Raw genomic sequence first — 27,971 nt, forward strand, 5'->3', positions numbered from 1 at the left:
TGTTATGCATGTTCCATTATTAACAATAATGTAAATAAGTAATTAAAGCTTCAAGACTAACACAATCCTCCTTTCTTTTAGCTTCACAGCAAATCTATCACTGCTCCCTGTATTGTTCTCAGAGTGCAACATTTTCACTTCACAAATTTCACTTCTATATCATAAAAGTCAAAAAACATTTGTCATTTGTAGATGTCACAAACCGAAAGCTTGATGTTGAAGGACCATTGCTTTAACATCACCTGATCTGTTTAACGCTATCGTCTCTGAGATGTAAACGACATTTTTAAAGTTTTGATGTGAAATGGTGCATTCTAAAGAAACATATGACATCAGATTTTCTATACAATGGTAATGATAGGAAACATGGGTTGCTATGTCTACAACACAAATATAGCCATTTTACAACCAATGCATATTCTATGCTTTTGATTCTAATGTTGACAATTGTAAAATAGTGATACATCTTAAAAAAAGGTTTCCTTTGGGAACTACCTTCCTCTCCTTTAACTTTAAAAGCACATTTTAGGCCAAAAACTTCTCAAATCTATTGTAACACAATGTCTCAGGCATCAGGTAATTGTAAACAGTTCTGACACTAACTTTCTCTAAAAGGGAGTACTTAACATTAAATGTCTCTAAATAACTTTATTTACTTCTAATAACTGAATTATGCAGAAATGTTAAGAAATAACAGAATTCCCTTTTAAGGCTTGGATTTCACGTCACTATATCACACTGATAATAAATCTCTTTACATCTTTTAAAAGACATCACACAGGATATTTTAGCAGCACAATATTGTGAGGAAACAGACTGTGTGTGAAAACACATGTGTAAACTTCATCTTCTTTTTATGAACAAAATAATGAGAATTACTGGAGAGAGAGTAAAGTGTACTCCATCTATAAACATCAGAGGAAATGGTCAGCGACAGTTGTGACAGCTTTCCCCTTTGGACTTATTTCATGACTCATTCAACTTTTGGGTGCACACTAAACCTCACTGTCTGTGACAGGCAGTGTTCTTAGAAAACAGCGCCAGGACAGGGTTCATTTCCATTTCCACAATGAAAGACTTCCATCCTCTCCATTCAGGCAAGTTCATTCATGACACCCACGAATATGTCCTTACGTATTAGTAGTCTCTACATTTACTTGGTGTTTTATATGCCCCTTCGGCTGGTCTTCTCAAGTCAGAAGAGGCAGGAGTTCATGGTCATGACACAAGGCATGCTCTGCCAAGCAATGAGATGCACTGCCATTCTCATCTTTTCCAATCTAGTGTCAATCCACATAAAGAGGATTCTTGTCATTTGTTGTTCACAGTTGCAGACATGTTGCTTTCCAATGTGCCTCTGACATGAGTGCCTCAGGTCCTCTGATCTTATACTGCAATTCAATCAGCAAAAAAATAAAAAAGGCCACAATTTCAGAAAACCATCAGATGTTACAGTTCAACTCCAAGGTTTACTAGGTATTCTGGAATCACTGATCAAAAAGAAAAAAAAATCCTTTAAAAAAAAAGATGTCATCTTAAATGTCATACCTGACCTGCAAACAGAAGAAAATTGTTAAGTCATTATATTTCCTCATATATCTACATTTCACTGTATCAAGCTGGCTAATCCAAACATGTAATCTAAAATGTTGTGAGCTAGAAAACATTTTAAAGTTTTCCATCAACTGCTAAATTTCCCCAATGCCAGGGTTTGTGTTTATGAATTTATGTATAGCTTCTATATACAGTAATGATTAAAAGTCAAAGATTTGTTAATTTAATTTTCAGTCAAGTTTGTGCCATAAAGTACAAGTTATTCATTTAACAGTTGCTTTTTTTCTAAGGAGCTCAGCCAATTGCGCAACGAAGGAGAAAGTAAAAGGAAAATAAGTGAAAAAAATTAAAAATAGCTTAAAAATAGAGTTTAAAAAATAGATGGAAGCTGAAATGTTTCATAAATATTTAAAGGACACAGAGGAAATGGGACTCATAACAATTGTGCAAGACCTGGTAGACCTGCAAAGCTGTCACCATCAGATAAACAGTACTTAAAACTTTTATCTTTGAGAGAGAGGAGAAAATCAATTTTCTCCGGTGAAATTTTCACACAGAACTTTCATGCAATTAGACAGCTACTTAAAGCACTTCAGTTCACATGGGTGTGTTACATCAGGGGAAAAAAAACACATTTTCAAAACAGGGGGCATTCCAGGATTAGGCTTGGGAACCTGTGCACTAGTGATTTCTTTGTATTTTGTGGTGCTATGGCTATATAAAATGTTCAACTTACATTTGTATCTTTGCATAATTTTTTTTGTTCAATGGGAGAAAATCACCTATTCCCACTATGGAAATCCCAATACAGCAGGCAAATAAAGTAGAACAAACACTGATGCAAGCAGCCATTCAAACAGCTATTATATTATTATTAGCTGGCTAGCTAACTATACCTCAGAACATTTTCCCTTTTTTGACTATGTTCAAATCAACTCTTTTGGCTAAAATGATACACAATATTTCCAAACGTATTCACTTACCCATCCAAATAATTGAATTCAAGTATTCCAATCACTTCCATGGTTACAGGTGTATACAACCAAGCACCTAGGCCTGCAGACTGCTTCTACAGACATTAGAGAAAGAATGGGTTGCTCTCAGGACCTCAGTGAATTCCAGTGTGGTACCATGATAGGATGCCACCCATGCAACAAGTGCAGTCATGTAATTTCCTTGCTACTGAATATTCCACAGTTAACTGTGGAATTGTGGTATTAGAACAAAGTGGAAGTGATTGGGAATGATAGTAACTCAGCCACAGTGTGGTAGGCTTCGTAAAACGACAGCGGGGTCAAAAATGGGTCAGCGGATGCTGAGGCGCATAGTGCGCAGAGGTCGGCAACTTTCTGCAGAGTCAACTGCTACAAACCTCCAAACTTCATGTGGCCTTCAAATTAGCTCAAGAACAGCATAGAGAGCTTCATTGAATGTGTTTCCATGGCTGAGCAGCTGCATCCGAGCCTTACATCACCAAGCGCAATGCAAAGCGTTGAATGCAATTGTGTAAAGCACTGCCACTGGACACTGGTCTGGGTTTGGGAACGGTACTTGTCCGACTGCATTGTGCCAAGTGTAAAGTTTGGTGGAGGGGGGATTATGGTTTTTCAGGAGTTGGGCTTGGCCCCTTAGTTCCAGTGAAAGCAACTCTTAATGCTTCAGCAGACCAAGAGATTTTGGACAATTTCATGGTCCCAACTTTGTGGGAACAGTTTGGGGACGGCCCCTTCCTGTTCCAACATGACTGCACACCAGTGCACAAAGCAAGGTCCATAAAGACATGGATGAGTGAGTTTGGTGTGGAAGAACTTGACTGGCCTGCACAGAGTCCTGACCTCAACGTTCTTGGGATGAATTACAGTCAGGCCTTCTCATCCAACATCAGTGTCTGACCTCACAAATGCGATTCTGGAAGAATGATCAAAAATTCCCATAATCACACTCCTAAACCTTGTGGAAAGCTTTCCCAGAAGAGTTGAAGCTGTTACAGATGCAAAGGGTGGGTTGACATTATATTAAACCCTATGGTTTAAAAATGGGATGTCACTCAATTTATATGCGTGCGAAGGCAGAAAAGCTAATACTTTTGGCAATATAGTGTATCATTTGACATGTGGTATAATATCTCTGTTTTTTATTGTGTTTTTAAATGTTGCAAATGATTTTCAAACAAGTTTCAAGAGACTTACTGGAGGCTTTAAATAGGGCTTTAGTCAGACTTTTGTTGACTCTACAACAAGTTCAATACTATGACTACCTGAGAACAAGTCACAACCATGTCTAAAGGGGGCCAAGACCAAATCAAGAATCCAATCATGAATCCAAATGAAATCGAGAATGAGTCAAGACCCAAGTAGTCTTTAACTGCTTCCAGTCCAAGGAAATAGAACTCAAACAGGCAAAATTATTTATTTTTCAGTTGCTTGGGTATGTGTCAGAGAATGTTGGTGACAGGTAAAAGAAAAAATCTGCAATTGGACTCCCATTGGAGACTAGACTAAATTTGACCGAAATAAAGTCAAATATGAACAAAATTACTGGTGTGTTCAAGTACTACCTTGGCCAACCTTAACATACTGCAACACAAGTGAAACTAAAGATGCATGAAAATGGTATCATGTAAAGCCAGCTTACAAGAGTCTGAAGCAAAATTGCATACAGAATGCAGACCTTTTCTAGATCCTCCATGATCAGATCCTGTTCTTTTAAATTCTCCTTCTGTGATGAGTGGCTGGACTCACCCAGACTTTTCCCATTTCTCACTATTCCAATTCCCTGGCCCAGACCCAGCCCTGGCTTACAACCCCCAGGTCCAACCTCAGACTCCTGGGTCAAGTGCAAGTTTGTAGGCAGAACTGCATTTCCCTGAACACGGTGTGAGTAGGTCTTCCTTTTGCCACGCTGGGCTGAACAAAACTGCAGCTTGAAGGCGGCTTGGAACCCTCGACGGAAGTTCTCATTGAAAAACCCATAGATGATTGGGTTGACGCTGCTATTGCAGAATGCCAGCCAGTGGGCAAACGGGTATACGTAGATGTTAATGACCCGATGTTGGTGCTCAGTTAGGCTGGCGTAGTCACTCAGCATCATTAGTGTCCACAGAGGCAGCCAGGACAGGATGAAGAGCAGAGCCACAACCAGCAACATCTTAATCACACGTTTCTTTTTCCGTGACACAGTGTGAGCTCTGCCCTCATAGACAACTGCTTTTCCAGAGCCAGATCCAGCACCGGAACCAGAACCACCAGCTTGATTTGCACAAGCAGGAACGGCCGTCTTGAAGAGCATAATCCCGATGCGAGCATACATGATGACAATGAGGGTCAGCGGGGCCAGATAAATGTTGGCAAAGAGGACAGTGGTGTAGATCTTTCGCATCTCCTGGTTGGGCCAGTTCTCACGACACCAGTAGAACGGGCGAGTGGCATTGCCATCACCCAGCAGGATGGAAACCCGGCGCTCTTTGGTGACCTGGAGCATGACGCCAGATGGACACATAATGGAGATGGCCAAGACCCAGATGATAATGATGATAAGCGTGGAGGTGGAGATGGTGAGCTTCTGCTTGAAGGGATAGACAATGCAGCGGAACCTGAGAGAAACAGAGAGAATGAAGGAGAAAGGAAAACAGAAGTAAAAAAGCAAAGAAGGAACACATATGAAAAACCTTTTCTTATCTAAAGTTCATTTAACATCGGTTTTCATTCATTTGTTGTCTTAAAGACTAGCATAAGTGCATGTACGTGCTGAAATGTGATGTTTAGCATGGTGGGACTGATACAGCTGAAAAATAGCATGATTGTTTTCTGAACTATGCAATAGTATGTGTGAACATTCAAGCTTTTGCTACAAGAAGACAGTAATTAACTTTATTTAGAAATGCAGTATTAGCAGTGGGGAACCCTCAGGGCTGTCTAGGCCTTTAGAAAAGGTCGAATGATATCTCAGAACTAAAAAATGCATGTTTGTAATTGTTTGTTATTTTTTATTCAATATAATCATACAAGTACTACAGTACTATTCTTGTTTCAGTGTTCAGTTTAAGATTAAATTCTGGTTAAACACTAAGCCTCTAAAGTATCCAGGTATAGTTAAATGAATTCTTATACTGGTTACACCTTCTAGTGCTGAACTAAAGACCCATCATGATAGATTAAATATCAGCATAATTCTGAAGTAACAGAGGAATCTATCAGTCATGTTTTGATTTCCAATAGGCAGGACCAAACGTCACTCTAGGCCTTCTCAAAGTCCTAGATACATCACTGACTGAATATGAGCAACAGTCTAATAACTCAGCTATTAAATTAAATGGAAAATAGCAGTAGCAACTATACACTGTTGCTCACTACTGAAAAAAGCACAATGATGAAATAGTAATAAAACAGTAAATTACTAGACAAGCTGCTGTAACTAAAATATTTAATAAAATCAATAATTTACTGTAATGTTACAGCATTTTTTTTACATTTTTTCTGCAAAACCAACGTGAATGAGGAGTATTGAGCAGTTTGGAGCTCTGCATAGAATAATCAAGATGTGCTATGAATAATCAATCATGAAGCTAACACACACAAACACATACCCATAATTCCTTACCTGTCCACAGCAATGGCTACCAAAGTAAATACTGAAGCAGACACTGATATTCCTTGCACCATTCCACTCAACTTGCACACCAAACTTCCAAATGGCCATCCTGTCAAAGCAGGACGAGAAAGACAGAGATAAAATCATAAATTGAACTTCATACTTCAATACTATGTATTGGAAATACTCCTATGCTAAGAGAAATAGTTTTATCATGTTTCAGATTAAATTAAATATAGTGTTGAGTTCTTTTGAAAAGCAGCAAAAACCTTCAGTGTTTCTAGTTGGAATGCATCAATACCATTTTTTGTCAAAAGTACAAGAACTTGTTTTTTAGTACTCGCAGATACAGATTAAAATACCATGCTGTGTAACCTACTTAGATGAGTGCAATGTAACATAGCAGCTAGATTATTACAGTGTAGCTGATTTTAAATCATGTGCATTAACTAGCTATGTTAAACTAGTTTCCCTCAATCAATTAGCATTGTAGTGAAGAAGAGCATACATTTCATAGTTTTGATCCCTGCTCCTCATCTGTCTATTTATACAACAGTCTCTGTTGTACAGTGACAGCAGGAACCATTTCCAAGGCTAATGCACCTGAGGACCTCACATTTTGAGTTGTTGGAGTCTTATGGTTGCTTACAGGCAAATTATGGTTGCTTACACGCATAGCAAGAGGGTATGCTAACCTGGTATGTGACATTAGCATATATGTTTAGTAGTGACAGTTCTCTGGCCAATCAGTAATATGCAGTTTTTCCACATCACGTTTTGGTACTGGCTCAACTTGCTTGTCACTTCGACAGAGCTGATGCCAAAAATAGTATCAGGTGCCAGGTACAAACTCTGTCTCATGGAAAACCAAAAAGGCAAGCAGTGTTGAGTCAAGTCGAGTTATACTGGTACCAAGCAGTGGAAAAGTGGCTTATGTTTGAATTGTCCATTGTGTACGGACATGGCCCAATATTTTATATATTTATGCTGTACAAAAACATTCTGATTGTCATGATATGTGAAACGTAGCCTCTACAGACAGTTCTGTCTGTGAACAATTTCCAATAAAGCTATTTCATTCAAAATAACACACTTCTCATTCAAGTATCAACCAGAAACATTGAGAAACCTAGCTAAAGCAGTAAGTGATGTACATGAATAGGACAATACGGCCTCTCTATAGCATATTAATATAGCTTATTATTAAAATAACCATATTAATGTTTATATCTCACAATTCTATTCAATGAAACAGAATAAAGACCTCTGCATACTTTAGTTCCACATATATCAACTTTTTTCTCCCTCTGTTTAGCTACCCTATGTGTTTTCACTCATATTGGCGAAGTACCTGTGATTTTCTTTGTCTAAACCTGGTTGGAATATGCCAAGGCAGGATGTTTAAAGTAACCATCCATCATGGTGTCAGCAACATTTACGGCCAGCTTGAGTTGTTTGATCATTAGCGAGGCAGTGTACATGAGGCTTATGTCACATGGTGTTAGCTGGTACCCGATGTTTGTATTTTTATAAGTATAAATAAATGAGCATGGTATCTAGCCAGTACCTCATACCAGCATTGGTATCAATGCATCCCTAGTTTCTAGCTATGGGGATTTAAACCCAGTCACCAGCACGCAGAGTCATGGCATTACTTAATATGCTCTTTTATTATGAGTCTTATATAAAGCACTGTTTTCGAATAATAATAAAAACTTGTGTAACAAGTTATTAAAGCCCTTTATTGCCAGCATTATCTTTGATTGTTGGTCAAAATAACTACATTATGGCATGTAACACTTTCTTAAAGAGATTATCAGCGTTTTATTGGCAGAATTACCAGTGGTAATGCATTACACACCAGAGTTATGGAGAAGAACAACAGGCAGTCATACTGCGCCAGAGGGAGCCCACAGAAGTGATGAATCTTGCAGAACCAAATCAAATCACAAGCATTTATATTGCACATATTATATTAAATGAATCAAGGGCTCTGGTGTCTGTACCATACTGCATGTCAAAAATGTTCCTCTAAAAATGTAAAATGTAATTTCATTCTAATAATGCCAAAATGGGGACGAATATAAATAAATAACACCTGTATACATATTCCAAAAACTTACATTCTGTTACATTCCCAACCTTAATTGTACATTTACTCAATTTGTTTACGCTTTATTGTTTTTAGTGACACAGCACTTTATAGTAGGTTCCATAATTGTGCTTCCTATCTAGCTCAGACATTTGGAAGGATGTGGATCTCTCTCTCTCTCTCTCTCTCTCTCTCTCTCTCTCTCTCTCTCTCTCTCTCTCCTCTCCCACGAACACATCCTCTGTCCTTCTGTCGCTCTCAGTGTTTTCCAATTACTGACACCACTTAGAAAGTCCCCAGACTCCTTTAGTTTGCTGTATGTTGCTGGCACTTTGTGTGCCTTAGGATTACAGAGGAGGCTAAGACTGAAGCTCATTGTTTTTCTTTTTTCTTTAACTAAATGCTCCTGAAACTAAGAGAAGCCCATGAGAGTTGTTTCAGTGGTCAATTACATTCTGAGACTCAGCGAGGCTGTTACCCTCAGTGCTGGTGCGAATGATGTAATCTACAGAAGACACTAGTAAAAGACTACAGAAGAAGCAAGATGAGACTGTCAAACAAAGAAAGTGTGAAAAGGTTAGTTAGAGAGAGAGCGAGAGAGAGAGAAGGCTTTTATCCAATTCCCAAAAGTTCAGATCCACCTCCAGTGGTGGTGAAACTTGCAATTAGGCCAAGCATTTCATGCACCTCCCACATACAGAACATGACATTTCACATAACATATTCAGTCATTTTATTTTCCTATAAATAAGCTATGCTTAAATTCAAAGCAAAACTGAAACTGACAAGCCAATATAAGCAATGACATTAAATGAAAATACAGGTGTTTGGTCTATAGCTGTAGACTAATATGACGTGGAGTCAGTGAGCAGACATGTGTGGTTAAAAGGCAACAGTGACAATGTAATCAGAATAACACAGAGTTGTCAGTCCAGCTTAAATACTAAACTAACTAATCAGGAGAAAATCATGAACAGGTGAGTAACATCAATATTTGGTAAAGCGAGAGCGCTGATAGGCTGAGGTAAAGGGTCAGGAGTCACTTGACTCCACTGAGGGGTCTGGGTAATGTAGCCCGACTCCAGCAACAGCAATGCGGGATATAGTTCAGCATTGGGAGTGCCCAGAGGATTCTGGGAAGTGTAGTTGTCCTTTGGATCATCTGCAGTCATGACAACTAAGCTGTAAAGCATTTAAAGAACATGTAAACTTTTAAACTGCAATTGTTCTTATCCACACCCAAAGGATAACCATTCCGTAAAAAGCCTTAACATACACACCAAGGAATTTGGCTGCATGTCCAGTACCAGAATAATATCCACAAGACACGTTTTTTTTTTTTCATGCATTTGGAATTTGACTGAACACCAATAGCATCCTGTTTCATATAATATGTTATTTATACAATGACTGTATGGTTAATGTAACCAATCTTTTCTACTGAATGATATATATATATATGTAGAGACCTGTACCATGTTTGGCATCATGTACATGATGAAACCATGCTTGCAACTTTTTCCAAGTTCTCCAAGGAGAATAAGTTCTTCTGGGAACAATTCCTCAGGGTATAGACTCTGGGTCAGACCAGAACATCCCCCTGATGAACTGAGCAACTGGCAGTCTCTAAATAAGGTGACAATTTCGATTCCTCAGTGGAGTATAAATCAGAGCAGTCCTAATTCCCTCCTCAGTCCCAAGATCTTTGATCATTAACTTCTAAGGCAACTCAATTGATGCCCTGACCAGACTACTAAATCACCAACTTTCAATGGAAGTTATTTGTTTGCTGTAACTGTACAAATCCAGTGCTATTACTGTTTATTATATTTGACTCTTTAAACATGGCCGATATTACTTAACTGTGCTAGTTACTATCAGTGTTGTTTGTCTATTTTACATCTCTATCACTACAATGTTTGCTGAAATTACTATCATACCCATCTATCAACCGACAGCTGTATAATTTTTGTACATAGTACTGTAGTAGTATAGTATGTATAGTTTTTTTTGCTCATTTCTAGAAGTATAATGATTCATTTATTTTCAGGTTCAACAAGATTTTCGAACAAGATAAAACTGGCCTAAATTTGAGGGACTTTGCTTACCTGTGATGATGTTATCAACTAGAGTGGTGGGCATGCAGAAAATGCCAACCAGCAGGTCACTGATGGCCAGGTTGAGGATGAACAGGTTGGTGACGGTCCGCATGTTTTTGCTTCTGAGCACAATGAAGCACACCACTCCATTGCCCACCATACACACAATAAAGATGAGTAGGTAGGACACAATGAAGATGGCAGACACAGAGGGTTCATGGAGGTAGAAGTCCACGTAGGTAATGTTGGGGCCAGGGAATAGATGATGAAGGCTTGAGTCCAGGGAAGAGTTCTCATGGTTCTCCAAAGGGGACACAGAGAAGGCAGAGGAGTTAAGTTCCAGGAGCTTCATCGCCATTTTAAATCCTGCAGGGGAGTGCAAATATATCAGCGCATAAACAAGACAATGTGCATTTCAAATTTTTACAAATTTCAACTGTGCAAAGTTTCAGTGATGTTGCACATGGGTTATTGCTTATGAAGATAATTATTATCCTATTCTGTCTGTTCTGTTATATCTGAGATATTGGGAATAAATAATGAGGCACATGTGCCTTACCCATATCTTAGCCAGTGCAATCGCCATGGTGCCAAGGTTTATTGGGCTCCTCATATAGATATAGACACAACTTTACATTTCCATGACTCACAAAAAGATAATTTCCTTTGCAATCCTGTGCCTCTGTCACAACCTACAACATGATATATTCATTACATGTAGCTGTATAATCTTTAACATGTAAAACTTTTCCTCTAAAATAGAGCAGTTTCTTGTAAAATGTCTCTCAACGTTCGGCTATTTTGCAATGCTGAAGTTCCTAAAGTCACTCCAGCTTCTTGTTTGAATTTTCCCATTCCACCTTAAATTCTGACTGAGGCACCGAATGTACATGTGGCACCATTTAAGGTGAAACAGGAAAATTTGAAAGAGATGCGACTTTATCTTCGCAACGTTTTAGTGTTTGACAGTCTCTTGTTGCAGATTTAACCTGCCAGGAAACCAACTGCGCCGCTTATGAATGTGAATAACGTGTTGCTGCTAGGTCTTCTGCAGTCTGAGTCTCTTTCACGCTATGTTGCACATGTCCTGTTTTGAAGATATTTTACTGACACCCCCCACTAGCACTAAAAAAATCACAAAAAACAATGGGTGAGACGGCTTTAACATGTGCTACGTGGACATCCACTACCACAGGATCTTATTTCACCACAACAGCACATTTTATCGCAGATTAGTGGCAGCACTGTCTCATGTGCTCCAAGCAATAGCAGTGAATGAGAGCCTTCCAGTTCACTTGCCATATCACTTCCATTTGTTTTATTAATAAACGATATTGGAAGTAAATTCATTATACATCATTACAAACAATTTGCTTTAAAAGTACCAAGTCCTGACACAGTCAGAAAATATCCTGTATAGAAAAAAAATCGTAATTGAATCGAATTGTGACATGCCAAGAGATTCCCACCCCTAATATATATATATATATATATATATATATATATATATATATATATATATATATATATGTGTGTGTGTGTGTGACATTATCTATCTATCTATCTATCTATCTATCTATCTATCTATCTATCTATCTATCTATTGTATTATATTTTATATTATATAGCCTAAAATATTCTAAAATATTAATGATCACTGTTATATTACAGTGGTACAGAGTGGTAAAAGATGCATTAGCTGGTTGGACCAACACAGGAAACTGGAAAATACTGGATATGTCCCCCACCCCCAACACACACACTTACAAACACACACACACACACACACACACACACACACACACACACACACACACACACACAATCAACTATTTTCTTAACTTTATTTTATAGAGAATTTACACATCATTGTGTCAAGCTTCTTCTAAAAGGAACTTTGCATATCCTATACAACCTGAGGCACGAAATCATTGTATAAATCTTTCAATAGTAAAAGCTCCAGCTGTGTTTTCTTGTTGCATCAGCAGCGCACTGCCTAACTGGCTCTACCAACTCCATCCACTTCAGCTGAGTGATGGCCAATTACATGCACTTCCACATTTACCATTATCAAAAGCATAGTGGAAGCAAAATGTATCGCTTTCACAATACAGTCTGTGGGACAATGGAAGCACTCTTACTGAAAGCACTGTTTCAGAGTGACACATTGACAACACACTTGCTAATGCTATGCACGTACAGCCACACACTACATTACTGATGTGTGCTGTAGGCTATGTGCACTTCTCCACGTTTTGCATTTGCTTTGCAGTCATAGATGAAGAGGCACGGTATCATAAATATGTTACATTTCAAGCACTTTTATGTGTGAATTCCCCTTGGATATACTAACAGGTACAGGTGGAAATCCAGTTATAGTATTTAAATGATGGAGTGGTGGCAATGTCAAATGACGATCCCAAATGGCCCCCTCCTGGTTGTGATGTTTTGCAACAATACTGCAGGGGTCATAAAAAAGTCAAGTGCACCATCAAGCCTCAAGTCTTTTAGGCCTGACATAGGGGCTACTGTGCCCTTCACAATTATTGGCACCCCTCGTTAAGATGTGTTAAAAGCCTTAAAATAAATTTAATTTTTATTTCAGAAGCATAATCTCACACTGAAAATTGTAGAAAAATCTAACCTTTAACTCAAGTGAATTAAAAAAAAATCCCTGACTAAGAAATCATTTTTCATAAAATCACTTATAAATTTTCACTTTTCATAATCACAATTAATAAATGTAATTGAAGTTATTCTGTCATTTCTACTGTAGTTTATAAAGTTGATCAGAGTATCTTGAAACCTTTAATTAGTAATTCATCACTTCCTGTTTCCCTGGGGTATAAATATGATGTGACACAGAGGCCTATTTCTCTTATCCACTCTTCAACATGGCAAAGACAAGAGAACACACCATTCAAGTAAGGCAAATGTGTGTCAACCTTCCTAAGTCAGGCAATGGCTACAAGAAAATACCCACTCGCCTACACCTGCCTACAGTCAGAGGAATCATCAAGACTGGATGAAGACACAAGTTTATCTTGCCACCACACACAGTGAGGAGGATGGTAAGAGAAGTAAAATGTTCTCCAAAGCTGACTGTTAGAGAATTGCATTTCATCAAAAGGCCTTCAGTTGCCATAAAACAATGAGCAGAGGTCTGTTACACATCACACACATTAGAACTTTCCATTCCTATGTACTGAGCTACACTGGTTTGTAGAACATCCAAGAGATTTTCAACATAGATGTCAGAACTACATGTCTATTTGGAGCGTTTCTTACATAGAAGCACTTGCACAGTGGATTGGTTCTATATTTAACCCATTGATTTGATGTATGCCAGAGTGAGGCTTAATGCATTCATAAGGGGCCCTTTAGGTGTAGAGCAGCTCAGTGAAAGAGGGTCAGAATTAGTCAAAATGGCATCAGCAAGATCAAGGACTAAAACCATAGACATTCACCAGGTTTTGGTCAGAATGATCTTTTGACCTTTTTTTTTTATCTTTTGATCTTTTTTACAATAAGCCTTTGCATAGTGAAATCTTTGAACAAATAAGCCAAAATACCAGACAAGCAGTACAATTTTTGACATGACATGTAATCAGAAAGTTGTTCAGGTGAGTGAACCGAGTCGTATGGCAATCTTATCTGTGCACCTTGTAATAACATTGTAATAGCAATTTAATTGTTTAAGTGTTTTTGAGTGCTAAAGTGCCCCCTATAAGCCAAGAGATGATTGGAGATGATCTGACCAATGATTGTTGAGTTATAGCAAATGAAGTTAGCAATGCCATCACCGCAGTAATTAACAGACTGATCCACATGACCCTGAGTAGAAAAGTCAATATCCATCCATCCATCCACCCATTTTCTAAGCCGCTTCTCCGTCAGGGTCGCGGGGGGGAGCTGGAGCCTATCCCAGCAGTCTTCGGGCGGAAGGCAGGATACACCCTGGACAGGTCGCCAGTCCATCACAGGGCAGACACACAGACACAGACAGTCACTCACACACTCACACCTAGGGGCAATTTAGCACACCCAATTGGCCTGACTGCATGTCTTTGGACTGTGGGAGGAAACCGGAGAACCCGGAGGAAACCCACGCAGACACGGGGAGAACATGCAAACTCCACACAGAGAAGACCCCGGTCACCCGGCCGGGGAATCGAACCCAGGCCCTCCTTGCTGTGAGGCGACAGCGCTACCCACCACGCCACCGTGCCGCCCGAAAAGTCAATATGCTTTTGATAATTATTTACCTAGAGATGCCAAAGAGTTATTCTAGAAAGTTTCAGTGAAAATCCAGAGACTAGTTTGAAAAGTATGGTTTTCGAACAGTTGACAATTATTAAAAAACGGTGCAGTTTTGTAATAAATATGCATTTGCAAAATTGTTTGGAATAACGTACTACAATGGATTCATATGGAGTTTGTGTCAAAGTTCTAATATAATAATACAAAGTAATAATATAATAATGACATGTAATAATAGGTTTATTTTTATGAACAGCGCCCCCCCAGTGGTCAAATCTTTTTAAACTTTATTGGTTGTTAGAAAGTGGCTACTTAAAGACACCATTTGAGTTTCATTATGATTGGTCAATGTTAAGCCTGTCAAAAGCCTGCTAAATGCTGCTTGGCTGATGGCAAGTACAAATTTTAATGTATCACATTGTCCTTACAATATCACTTATAGTATGCTGAGTTGATGCTGCTTGCTAAGTTTCAGCTTCATCGGATGTATGGATGCTGAGAAACAGTCATGTAGTAGTAGATCCGCCCCCTAATTACTTATGCACATAAAACTTGAATGGCCACCTCAGAATCTTCTGCCAAATATGTGTGTCAAGTTTGAAATTTGTTGGCTGAAGGATTGTCGAGTTACACAAATTGAAAATTAATTCTGAATTATTTTGAATTTATCCAGACGGGTTCATTTGCATATGGCAGCCATGGTGTTTAGAAAATTCAAATCAATGTTTTTGATTATTATTGAGGTTCAGGCTCTTCTGAATTTTTTCACACCAGATACATGAGGATCAGGTGAAAATTATAGGACTAGTTTGCAAAAGTAGGTTTCGCATATTATGCAAATTAGCAAAAAAAACTTTGGTGGCAGAGCTAAATGGTCCAGATTGTAAAGTTGTTTGTTAGTACCCAAGGAATCAGGAAAAAGGGAATTTTGTCTGTACACATTTTGGTTTAGGAGTTATAAGGCACAACACATTTTTCTGTGCTATAGCACCCCCTTCAGGCTGACTGGACTGATGTTGTGCGCCTGAGTAGCGGGAGGGACTACTACCTATTGACCAAGTTTCGTGTCTCTAGGACTTACGGTTTGGGCTGTGTGTTCCGTTTCAGGGCGGAAAAATAATAAGAAAAATCTTGGCAATTCCAATAAGGTTCAATACACTATTTGCTTGAACCCTAATAATGTAGGTAGCGTTCTCCTTGCATCTGCCAAACAAGGATTCAGCCATCAGACTGCCAGACATACCTCCTCCACTCCAGCCAATGCTTGGCATTGCATGTAGTGATCTTGTGTGCTGCTGCTCAGCAATGGAAACCCATTTCATGAAGCTCCCGATAGAGGTCTGCATGGGCCTGATTATTAATACCCGCACCCATCCAATCCAAACATTAATCATGTCTGCCTGTACCCGCAAAATCTAATGTGATTCCTGCCCATTCCAGACCAGAAAACCCAGCACCATTTTTGCATGCACTCACTTACTTAAACCACGCAGTATGCCCGCCTGTACATTTGCCTACCTACTTGGGGCTGTGTTTGTGGTTCTCGTCCCGTTTGTGTTTGCTATAATCTGTTTGCACCTCTACACACCCGGCAGCAGCAAATAAATATTTCAGAGCAAAATAAAAGTATAACCCCATTCCCCAAAAAATTGGGATGCTGTGCAAGATGTAAATAAAAACAGAATGCAATGATGTGCAAATATTTTAAACCCTATATTTCATTGACAATAGTACAAAGGCAACATATCAAATGTTGAAACTGAGAAATGATATTGTTTTTGGAAAAAATATATGCCCATTTTAAATTTGATGCCAACCACACAAAAGTTGAGACAGGGGCAACAAAAGGCTGATATAGTTGTGTAATGCTAAAGAAAAAATAACCTGGTGGTTAATTAGCAACAGGTCAGTAACATGACTGTATATAAAAAAAGCATCCCAGAGAGGCTGAATCTTTCAGAAGATGAGTTGGGGTTCAACACTCTGAAAGACTGCAACAATACAAATATAATATTTCATAATGAAAAATAGCTGACAATTTTTGCTTTTCTTCATCTAGGGTACATAACATTAAAAGGTTCACAGAATCTGGAGAAATGTCTGTATTCAAGGGACAAGGTAAAAAAAAAATTTGCTGGCCATGATCTTTGGGCCCTGAGGTGGCACTGCATTAAAAACACATGATTCTGTAGTGGAAATCACTGCATGTCTTCAGGAACACACGTTTTGTCACTGCATCCACAAATGCAAGTTAAAAACACTAAAACGTAAAGAAGAATCTGTACATAAACAGGAACCAGAAATGCCACCACCTTTTCTGGGCCTGAGCTCATTTACTATTGATGGGAAGTGAAAAAGTGTCCCGTGGTCTAACGAATCAGCATTTGAATTTTTTTTTTTTGGAAATCATGAATATTGTGACCTCAAGCAAAAGACCACTCAGCATGTTATCAGCATAGAAAAGGCAGTATTCATGATGGTATGCTGTGCATGCCTGCACTGGCACATCTGTGAAGGCACCATTAAGGCTGAATGATATATATATATACATGTTTTGGCATAACAACAGGTAACAACAGCATTGCTCCGTATTAAAAGAGTCCGGGTACTAAACTTGCCTGCCTGTAGTCCAGAACTGTCACCCTCTGAAAACATTTGGCTGATTATAAAATTTAAAAAATATGACAAAAGAGACCCTGAACTGTAGAGCAGCTGAAATTCTATATCAAACAAGAATGGGAAAACTACAGCGATTGGCCCCTTTCAAAACTACAGCGATTGGCTCCTTCAGTTCCCAAATGCTTGTTGGAAGCACAACAACAATGATAAAACACCAGCCTGGCAGTTTGGCTTTGCTACTAACAATATTTTTTCTGTGTCTTACATGGTTCACTAATTATTCTATAAGATCTCCAATTTAGCTAATTTAAAGCCACAACAGAGACTGAGGCCCTGGCACAGGTTAAAAATCCAAAAGAATGGTTGCGTGAAGAAAAAAAAAACAGTTTCATTTTGTGAATATTTATTCAGGTCATTAATAGGCAGACTGTGGTCAGAATCGGGACCCAGATGCTGTCCTATGTGGACCTGAGCCTATAACTGATAAACTACAGAGAATTGTTTAATTTCGACAGGGTGGTCCTATTTTTATCTGTGTAATTTTTCTTGCCTTTACAGTACCACGTGAGCAGCCTGGGAAACTCACAGACCAAATACATGCACTGTAAATATCACACATGACAATACTCAGCCAATCAGATCTGTGTGTTACGATGAGCACTGAGACTCCAGTGAGTGACACACACACTAGGTAGGGATGAGGCGAGTAGAAGCAGTTGGAGAAGAAAGTGAGTCAGATTATTTCACATAGTGTGCTCTAAAAAGTTAAAACTGACAATAAATGTTGTTGAAATATTACTGAATTGTATTTGATTTGACATTCAGTTGTGAACTATATAAGATGTTGATACACCTAATAGGCTACTTTCATGTATAGTATATGGCACTGAATCATAATGCAAATTAGATACTATGATATTACTGAATTTTAATTAAAGACCCCTGCTTCCATTTCCACTTGCAAAATGTACGTGGCAGTTGTGGGCTGTAGGTTAGGGAACCAGCCTTGTGACTGGAAGGTCGCTGCTTCGCTCCCCTGAGCCGACAAGTACATGACTGAAGTACCCTTGAGCAAGACACCTAATCCCCAACTGCTTCCCGGGCACTGCGGATAGGGCTGCCCACCGCTCCAGGCAAGTGTGCTCACTGCCCCCTAGTGTGTGTGTGTGTGTGTGTGCGCTCATTAGTGTGTATGTGGTGTTTCACTGCATGGACGGGTTAAATGTGGAGGTGAAATTTCCCTGTTGTGGGACCAATAAGGGTCACTTAATCTTATTTCATAATAATAGCACTTATAATCGACAGGAGCAGATCCAGCAGGGTGGAAATTTCATGAACTGACTTTTGGTTTCCTTTAACAGTGCTATGTTGAAAGCCCTCAGTACGGCCCACTCCACTGCCAATGTTTATGGAGACTGCATGGCTATGTTATTGTTACATGGCTATGTTTTTTTACACTTGCTAACAACTAGTGTGGCTCAAACACCTGAAATCAATAATGAAGAAGGATGTACAAATATGCACATATGTTTTGGCCATCCATGTCATTCCAGCAGTGAAGAGACGATATTCATACTTCACAATATTAATTGTGGGAAAAACAGTTCAGCAATGTGTTAAAGGAGTAAATTTGTGTAATTACAATCCTACTTAGTCTAGGTCTAGAAAAGTAGCAATGTCTTGAAATCCTTATTTTTACTCAGGACTGACTGATACAACAAAGTACACAAAGATCCACAGGGATAAAACAAGAAAGTTATGAAAAAGTAGGTTAAAAAAAACAAGTCCCTAAAACTTTGGCCATCAGATAAATATGTGAACAACTGTAAGCACATATCCAGTCTAATTGCTGGTAATGGTACTTTGTGACAGCTTTTCAGGGAAAGTGAAAAGTATCGAACAAAATATTGATTCATTCTGGTTTGTTATGAGGATGCTTGTACAACTTGACAATCAGTAATTGGATGGGTTTAGTTCTTAAGCTGTATCTTATGATGTATGGTTTGGAGACTGTGGCTCTGTCTAAAAGACAGGAAGCTGAGCTGGAGGTAGCGGAGATGAAGATGCTTAGATTTTCGTTGGGAGTGACAAGGATGGACAAGATTAGAAATGAGCAGATCAGAGGGACAGTGAAGGTGGAGCAGTTTGGAGATAAAGCCAGAGAGGCCAGGTTGAGATGGTTTGGACATGTGTTGAGGAGGAATAGTGGATATATTGGGCAAAGAATGTTGGAGATGGAGCTGCCGGGTAGAAGGAGAAGAGGTAGACCTCAGAGAAGGTTTATGGATGTAGTGAAGGTGGACATGGAGATGGTTGGTGTGAAAGTAGAGGAGGCAATGGATAGGGCAAGATGGAGGCAGATGATCTGCTGTGGCGACCCCTAAAGGGAGCAGCCGAAAGAAGAAGAGTTCTTAAGCTGTATCTGAAAGCTAGAGTTCTGTAATAGGCCATTAATAACACTTCAAACTGCCACATTTTGTTTCCTTTTTAAAAAAATGCATTTAAAACAATAACACACTAGAAAATTTTGCTGTTTTTTATAAAGCAGTGCGGATATCAACTCCAGAGTATGGTGTTAATACTCCCTAAACCATGTGGAATTTTTAATTTTACATAAACAGTGGTTGTAGTTCAACACTTGTAGTATTGCTTCATGATCCTGGGGGCCAGCAACAACTGAACACATTTCACAGCCTTTAAAATACTGTGTGGTTGTGAATAGAGACAACCAGATAGCAAACTGAGACAACCAGAGAAGCATAAATTATTAACAGATTTTTTTTACAAGTTATCAAAAAAGAAAAGGGCCTTTTTACAATGTATTATTAATCATGCAAGAACACTGCTGTAAAGCCTCCTCGCTCCGAAGCGTTACAACTACTCAGTGAAAGCTGAATTGAACTTAGAAGGCCATCCTTGAGGAACACTCGCTCTGAAGTTAAATTTCCATATTCACTTCACTGTTGCCTGAGGAGCATAGGTGGACTGACGATTACATTAACTGACATATTTGGGCATGGCAAGATCAGAAATGGTTTAAAAATCTTCTGCACACTACAGATTCAAACTGTTTATTAACAGGTCATGTGTTAAAATGACTTCTTAGTAAATTATGTAACATCTAAAATACCATTTTACTACATAACAGACATTTTAATACTTGACATGGTACATTCTTCAAACATGAATTATCAGTTAAGGGCAATGGAGATAATGTATGAAAATATGAGGTTCTTTCATCTGTGGCATATTTCTTTGGAACATACCTGCTTAGTAGAAGCTCCCTGAACCCTTCATTAATTCAATAGTGTCTTGAAATAACCCTCACAAATCCACAAATGTTTGTATGTTCATCACCTATGGGAACCTCTTCAGAGAGCCTGCACTGTAGGCTAAAGGTTAAAGGTGCCCACTTAAGATGAAAGTTCCCTGCTACTCACTGCTGGGTTCAAACAAGCTGATATGAATCAAAGATGGAAGCTGGTTTTGGTGATGTAATACTTTAGGCATATATCATCAACACCACATTGTACAGGAGTTGGGGGTTGCCCTAGGGAAATCTGAAAACACCTAGTTGCTCGTTTGGAATGACAAACACCACTCCAACTCACTCCAAAGTTACTGGATGATGCTCTATCAATTCAGAGAACATAGTTACTCTGCTCCACAGCCCAATGCCAGGGAGGTTTATACCCTGTAGCTGATGCTTGGCTCAGGGCATTTTGACCTTAGACTATGAACATTATACAAGCTATTATATATAAGTATACTGTTACTGCCTCTGTTTATCTATTACCACTCAATAATAGTGAGTGTCATTGCTGTGTCAGCAATGGGTGCACATAAAAGTAGCAGACTTTACTAAGTAGAAGGGGTGTCTTGATACTTTTGGACATAGTATATAGCAGTATATAACAATTTGTACATACCAGATAAGGGAAAAGGACATTATGGAACTGGACTGGCCGAAACCTAAGGGAAAAAAGTATAAAATATACAACATACATCTTTTTAGCATCATCAAACAAAAGGTGGGGGTCAAATAGTAATTGCAAAATATTTCTGTAGCAATCTATTTTACTAAATGATATGTTTTAAAGCTTGCATTTGTTTCTAAAGAGATACTAAAGCATAGCATCCATTTATTCAGAATTGCAGTGCTAGTGCTCAACTAGAAAACAGTTGCTCTGAATATGGAATACTGTAATCTTCAATAGGGCTGGTTTAATAACTGGAAGGAGAGGAATGACAGCACTGAAAAAATAAATTGAGCTTAATTAACAATAGTGCCCTACTGGCAGTGTTAATTACAGTTTCTGCTTCTAGTCCAGCTTCATCACTGTGATCTAAACAAAAGCTTTGAAAGAAATAAAAGTCATAGAGAAATGAGAAAGATTACACATATTACAAAGTAAAAGCTAAGCTGAAAATAAGCAGTACAGAATAGTAGTCTACTGGTATTAAGAATTATACACATAATATATTGGATGGACATTTTGATGAAAGTGCTGTTTCTCGTTCCTTCCAGCAACGCAACCAGGTTTTAGTTTTATTGTCTCTTCCTGGCTCATCATTGGAGGCAAAGTTTTCAGAGTGTTATCAAGTTGAGGCTAAGCTCTGCAATACTGACTATGTAATTTGTACACCCGATTGCAAAAGAAAAACCAGAGTATGTCACATTAACATGTTAAAGCATTATGTGACTCGGCAATAGTCTAAGACTCCGATTTTCTCCTGTAGCTCCAGTTTCTATGATTGTGATTCCTTCCCAGCCTCTTGAGGAGGATGATTTGGCATCAAGTGCTCCAATGCTTATCTTATGGTGACAGTTCTGGTGCTCTAGCACGTCTTGCATGGATTTTACACATCTCATTTTTCAGTATCTTTTAGTGTTGTTTTAAAAGCCAGTTTTGGAGCCTGTTTTTTTTTTCGTTTATTTTCTTTTGACATTCCCCTTCTTTATGCAAATTGTATATCCTCAGAAATATCTTCTGGAAATTTAATAAATGAAAGATGGTCTCAAACTTGTTGAGAGTTGTTTTAATCTTATTAGAAATAGAAATGGCTAAGATGGGCAAGTGGAATCCAATATGCTACAAATCTGTGGATCTAGTATAGTATCACTCACATCATACTGTAAGACACAAATACAGTATAATTGTTACAGTTCATTCAGATCATTAACAAACAAGTCAAATTAATTAATAATTATTCAGTAGTCAGAGTCTTAAGATAGGTTTCTTTTTATCACAAGAACTTATAATTATAATAGACCTTAACAGCTTAACAAACTGTACGTATATCGGTCACTGTTGTGTGGCTATAGTTCTACTGTAAATCCACTTAAACTGCTGCATGGCAAAATCACAGGTTTTGATGGAAAAAAATCACCTCTTAATCACCTAAATAGAGCACCTGAGGAATAATTGAATATGTTTAGTAATTTTAGTCATGAGAGCACTTTCAGCCCGTTGTCTATGACTAATTCTGAGGCACTTGACAAACAGCAGCTGCAGCAGCAGCTATCAGTTTTCCACACAGACCAAGGCAATCAGTAGATAGTTCTCTAAACCTGGAACATGGATCATTGTCCTCTGTCACCACTTAGCTTTGCTGCATTCATTATGGCACCAGTGTCTTCTAATACTATTATGTTTGAGCTACCAATGTTTACACGTACTTTACATTTCTTGTTGCTTTCATTTATTACAAATCCAGTTTTCTTTTTCTACTAAAGTAGTTACACGAGTTGGTTCAAATGTTAACTCTATACAGTTACTGTGGTTTTATGCTTGGCAAAGTATTTTAACACTTTTGCAGGCTTTTAACCTTAGTATTTATGCTGCTCATTATGTTAGGTAATACATTCCAGTGGCATCCTCAGCTTTCCCCTATGTATAATGTAGACAGTTCTCTGTATAAGTCACAATGTTTCTATTCAGTGCCAAACCTTTAATCACAGGTTGAAGTATTAGTATATTCATAAGACATAAGTGAAATAGTTTTGGCAGAGACTAGAATTACAGATTTACCAAAAGACTTGAAACTGCAATTGTTGACAAAGTTCATCTGACTTTACCTTAACAAGAAAATACTGATGGCACTCTCCATTGAGAGTAATGAATGGTAGATGTTCTATTAAAAATACGCTGTATATTTTAGATTTGAAAAAAAGGAAAATTGTCAAACTAAGAAGGTTCAAAAAGACAGAATGGACAGCATCAGGAGATTTAGTTCACGTTCAATTGACATTCAAGTCACTTGACACAGCAAAATCCTCAATGGTGAATTTGCTCTTAAACAAGATGCCCTGTTACCTTTACATTCACATCCATAAGCTACTAAGGACCATTTTCCTAGCAATTAAGCCAACTCCATTCATAGAAGTTTCATATTTTCTCTCTTCACAATCTGATACGCACAGCTAGGCAGGTTCCCTACTGAAATCTGCAGGATACCACATGAAATATACTTGAATAACAATGCAGAGCTGCTTAAAATATTCATGAAGGCAAAAATAGAGTATTCACGCTGTTCACCTTAAGCTTCACATCATGACGCAAAAGTACCTATCACAAATATCACAATTAACTGAAGGCACGCAGCAAAATCATCTTTTTGAAAAAATAAGGGCTTTGAACTTAATTATACACTCACCGGCCACTTTATTAGGTACAGCTGTTCAATTGCTTGTTAACACAAATAGCTAATTTTGTGCAATTCAGTAAATAGCTAAATTGATCCAAACCGAGCATCAGAATTGGGGAAGAAAGGTGATTTAAGTGACTTTCAAATTGGCATGGTTGTTGATGCCAGACGGGCTGGTGTGAGTATTTCAGAAACTGCTGATCTACTGGGATTTTCACGCACACCCATCTCTAGGGTTTACAGAGAATGGTCACAAAAAAAGAAAAGAAAATACCCAGTGAGCGGCAGTTTTGTGGACGAAAATGCCTTGTTGATGTGAGAGGTCAGAGGAGAATGGGTAGCCTGGTTCGAGATGATAGAAAGGCAACAGTAACTCAAATAACCAACCAAAATCTCTGAGGAATGTTTCTAACACCTTGATGAAAGTATGCCACGAAGAATTAAGGCAGTTCTGAAGGCAAAAGGGGGTCCAACCTTTTACTAGTACCTAATAAAGTGGCCGGTGAGTGTAATCCTATCATAATACATCAACATGGACTTACTTTGCTGAGACCCTAAAACGTTCATGTGTGTGCTTATTCTTATGTGTGTTCATATGTGTGTTTATTTTTGACAGATTGCAATATTTTCTTCACACATAGTCTGGGAAATGGCTTCTGTCATTTCGTTGCGCCATTTGAAGCAACCCTTTGTGGCACAGAGAGAGCTAGGATTGATGGCGGCAGCAAAGAGAAATGAAGTCAGGAAAGCAAGACCAAAAATCACAGCATTATGCAATGCACAGTATGCAAATAAGTGGTGGTGTTTCACAGTAGCACGACAACAATGCTCAAACAAATGCACCTTGGACCAACATTTTCTGTTCCTCCTAATAAGCTGTACTTTTGACTAACTAGCCTAACTGCTAATGTCACCCCAGTAAATGTAGTGTTAGACAACATGTTGGAAAACAGAATTTCTCAGGGAAAAACATTTCAGTCATGTTAGAGTACAGTGTAGTGAAAATAATGCCATACTGAAGCAACAGTTCAATAATAAAATTGGTAATGCTCCAACTCTCCCAGGGAACATAAAAAATAGTGCATGACAGTATGTTAAATATATACTGATGCTGATCTTTTTATCTTTCACACTCTCCCACCCTTCTCCTGCTATCCATCACCCTAGACTTCCTAGTTCTACATTGTGTTTAGAGGAAAAAAGAGAAGTGGAGAGGAAAGGAAAGGATGAGAGAATACAGGAGAATCCAGAAGAGAAGAGAACTGGATATGAGAGAAGATGTAAGTCGCTTTGGATAAAAGCGTCTGCTAAATGTAATGTAATGTAATGTAATGTAAAGAAGAGAGGGAAGAGAGGAGATAAGTAGAAAGGAGAGCAGAGAGGTAATGAGAGAAAAGAATGATTAGATTATGCCAGGTGGCATAAGAACTCAATGTTCTTATATCTCTGAAGACCTGCATATGTCCAGTATAATCAGCAGTCCCTTCAGACCAGTGGTTTCAAACCAATCCTCAGTGCCCCATTGGTCTAACAGATCTCAACCAGATATTCTGTAATCTGCTTGTTAACATGCTGGAAACTGAGACAGAGCAAATATATGGACTGTCTGGGGGCTCTGAGTACTCCTAGATCAGGGCTAATCAGTCTCAATCTTTGAGTCTTGAGTCTAATCCAGCACATTAATAATCCCCCCTACTCACACTTACTAAACCTGGTAATTAACTGATGGGTTACTGATGAGTCAGGTTTGTTAGCATAAGGACTCATCAAACTGTGCTGATTTCCATCCCTCCATGACCAAAACTGCTCTAGACTAGTTCAGAATTTATTTCTAGCCCCTGTGATTTTACCACAAGGTGATACAAGTATAATTGTAACATTAAGTCCTTTGGTGCAAGATTTTTGACAAACTGCACATTTGTGTATCATTCTTTGGGGCTATATTAATGGTGAATTGCCAAAGCCCACATTTTCCTTCTGATAAATGAAGCACTAGCCAAACAGCTTTTTAATTCAACTGTAATTGCTTTTGAGAGCTTCTTAATATGCCCACAGCAGTCAAACATAACATCAACAGCTGAACTAGCATGAATGCTTTTAGTTGAGTAGTAAGAGAGTAAGTAAGGCCAATAAAAAGCATTAAAGCCACGTGTGCTGGAACTAAACTTTGCAGGTGGTAGATCACGAGGAATACAAATGCAGAGTGTTTAAACAGATCTTAAACAGAAGGTTCTTATGAACCTATAAATTTACCTCTTGGGATCCCACTCTGGTAAATTACATCTCTGAGAATAACCAATCAGTGCAGCCCAGATTGGGACAGGTTCCCCTTTTGAGTCCTGGTTCCTGTCGGTGCTCCTTCCTCATGCTGTTAGGAGCTTGCTCATCAAGAATCTGCACCCACTTTATGGTCTTGCTTATTGTAACAGTACCAGTGAAAAAAAGTTTTTTTTCAGGTTTGATTTGAACTGAATTGAAGTGAACCCCTTCACTTATTGTCATGTAGCCTTTGCTTATGCATTCTTGACATTTATTACACTTTTTCACATTTATCTATGTGAATGTTTGCACTCCCTTGACCTTATCTAACTTCTGGCCACAGATCATTGTTAAGTGCCTGAACGTGCTGTGAGGAGAATGCAGGATACCTCTTTTTTTGACTCAAATTTGATCACTGAGCAACGTGAGTAAGAGGGGTACTTGGCTGTGTAGCTTCACTGAAACGGGCAGCACCTGGCATTTTTATGACTGAATCCTCAAATTACAGGCTCAAGTGTTGCTAGGCAGTAATCTCTCATAGCAGCATGTACCGATATGTAACATTTTGCTGTATTTGACAAGATATTACAGAAACCATAGCTTATGGAAGTGTCGCTTAAGCACAAGGCACTGCTCTGCAAGAGGTTTGATGGACGTCACTAATTTTGGATGTTTCTACAAACCTCGGAAATGTCTTCCTCTGTCATTTTCACTTGAGTCAGAGGAGTGGAGATGATACTCCACTATAATTATACTTTAGTTTTTTGTTTTTTTTACATTTGACTATGGTGATGTTCTTATGACTACCTTTTCAAAATCACCTTTTAGCAAACAGATTAAAAGTATTTATATACCACTACAAAGGAAATTGTTTAAAGAATGGTCATCAAAGGAACAAGAACATTATTTTTGTATCCCTTCAAGCTGCGAACACTAAACTGAGGCTTGACTTAACAGCAAGTGACGAGTTCTCAAATGAACCACTCAAACGGACTCTGGCTTGTCAGTTTGAATGTGAGTGAATGAAGTGCTGCAGATCTAGGTCAGAAACAAATCACGGCTAACAGGACTGCTCTCTCTATGAAAAGAAATCCAACCAAAGGGCTAACTGTGTCCTTTCTTTCACCCAAACTATAACCTGGAACTAGAAATGTTAACAAAAATGTATTTGGTTGATAAATTGAGCTTAAAGACTTTAAACACTCAATTTGTGTTAGACACAGAAAAAGGGGATTTTTGTTATAATCAAGTTTAATTAATTAATATTACTGCTACAGGACCTGGGAAACCCCTCCGGCTTGACTCATTGTGCTGAACTGGTGCTGCCCCCTGCTGGCTTGCTACAGGAAAAACATCACAGTCTGTCCGCACTCTGGTCCATCAGTTAAAACAACAGCTTAAAGTGGTCAAACCTATTCAGAGAGGTAATTAGCACGGTCTACAAGGAGATAGCTCGTTTTAAAACGGTCTGTGAGATAAAATGTCCACGACGTGAAACGTGAAAGGCTTTAAGGCACTGAAACACTGTAAGAACAAACAGACGAGCAGAACAACTGAAAACAGAAAATCAATGTAAAAACCCACTGACACGCAGTAAAAGCTGTAAATAAATAATCTACTAGACCTTTGAAAACGTTTACTCCAACTGAGTCGACGTAGTTCTCGTGAACATTTTGGATATTTATTCTTTTTTGTACAAAAAAGCTAATAGAAAATTAACTTACCTTTTAAAAAAATCTGGCGCGTCCTATTTGTGCGCAAAAGTGTAATATTGTGTTGTTTCATTCAAGATATTCAGCCAGGAAAAAGTCCACACATACATAAGGATCTTACCCTCAAGATGAAATCTC

At 38.5% G+C, this 27,971-nt stretch overlaps 1 protein-coding gene across 1 annotated transcript; it reads right to left on the reverse strand.

Moving 5' to 3' along the window:
• Positions 1 to 39: 39 nt before the first annotated feature.
• Positions 40 to 27,971, reverse strand: LOC108426970 (neuropeptide FF receptor 2). The gene is made up of 5 exons (XM_037533647.1): positions 27,846 to 27,971; positions 10,345 to 10,701; positions 6,154 to 6,253; positions 4,225 to 5,146; positions 40 to 1,553 (listed from the first exon to the last, which is right to left on the reverse strand). The coding sequence occupies exons 1-5, from the start codon at positions 27,904 to 27,906 to the stop codon at positions 1,536 to 1,538; spliced, it is 1,458 nt and encodes a 485-aa protein (XP_037389544.1). The 5' UTR covers positions 27,907 to 27,971; the 3' UTR covers positions 40 to 1,535.

This window comes from Pygocentrus nattereri, chromosome 23 (assembly GCF_015220715.1).
Source record: "Pygocentrus nattereri isolate fPygNat1 chromosome 23, fPygNat1.pri, whole genome shotgun sequence".
Lineage (NCBI taxonomy): Eukaryota > Metazoa > Chordata > Actinopteri > Characiformes > Serrasalmidae > Pygocentrus > Pygocentrus nattereri.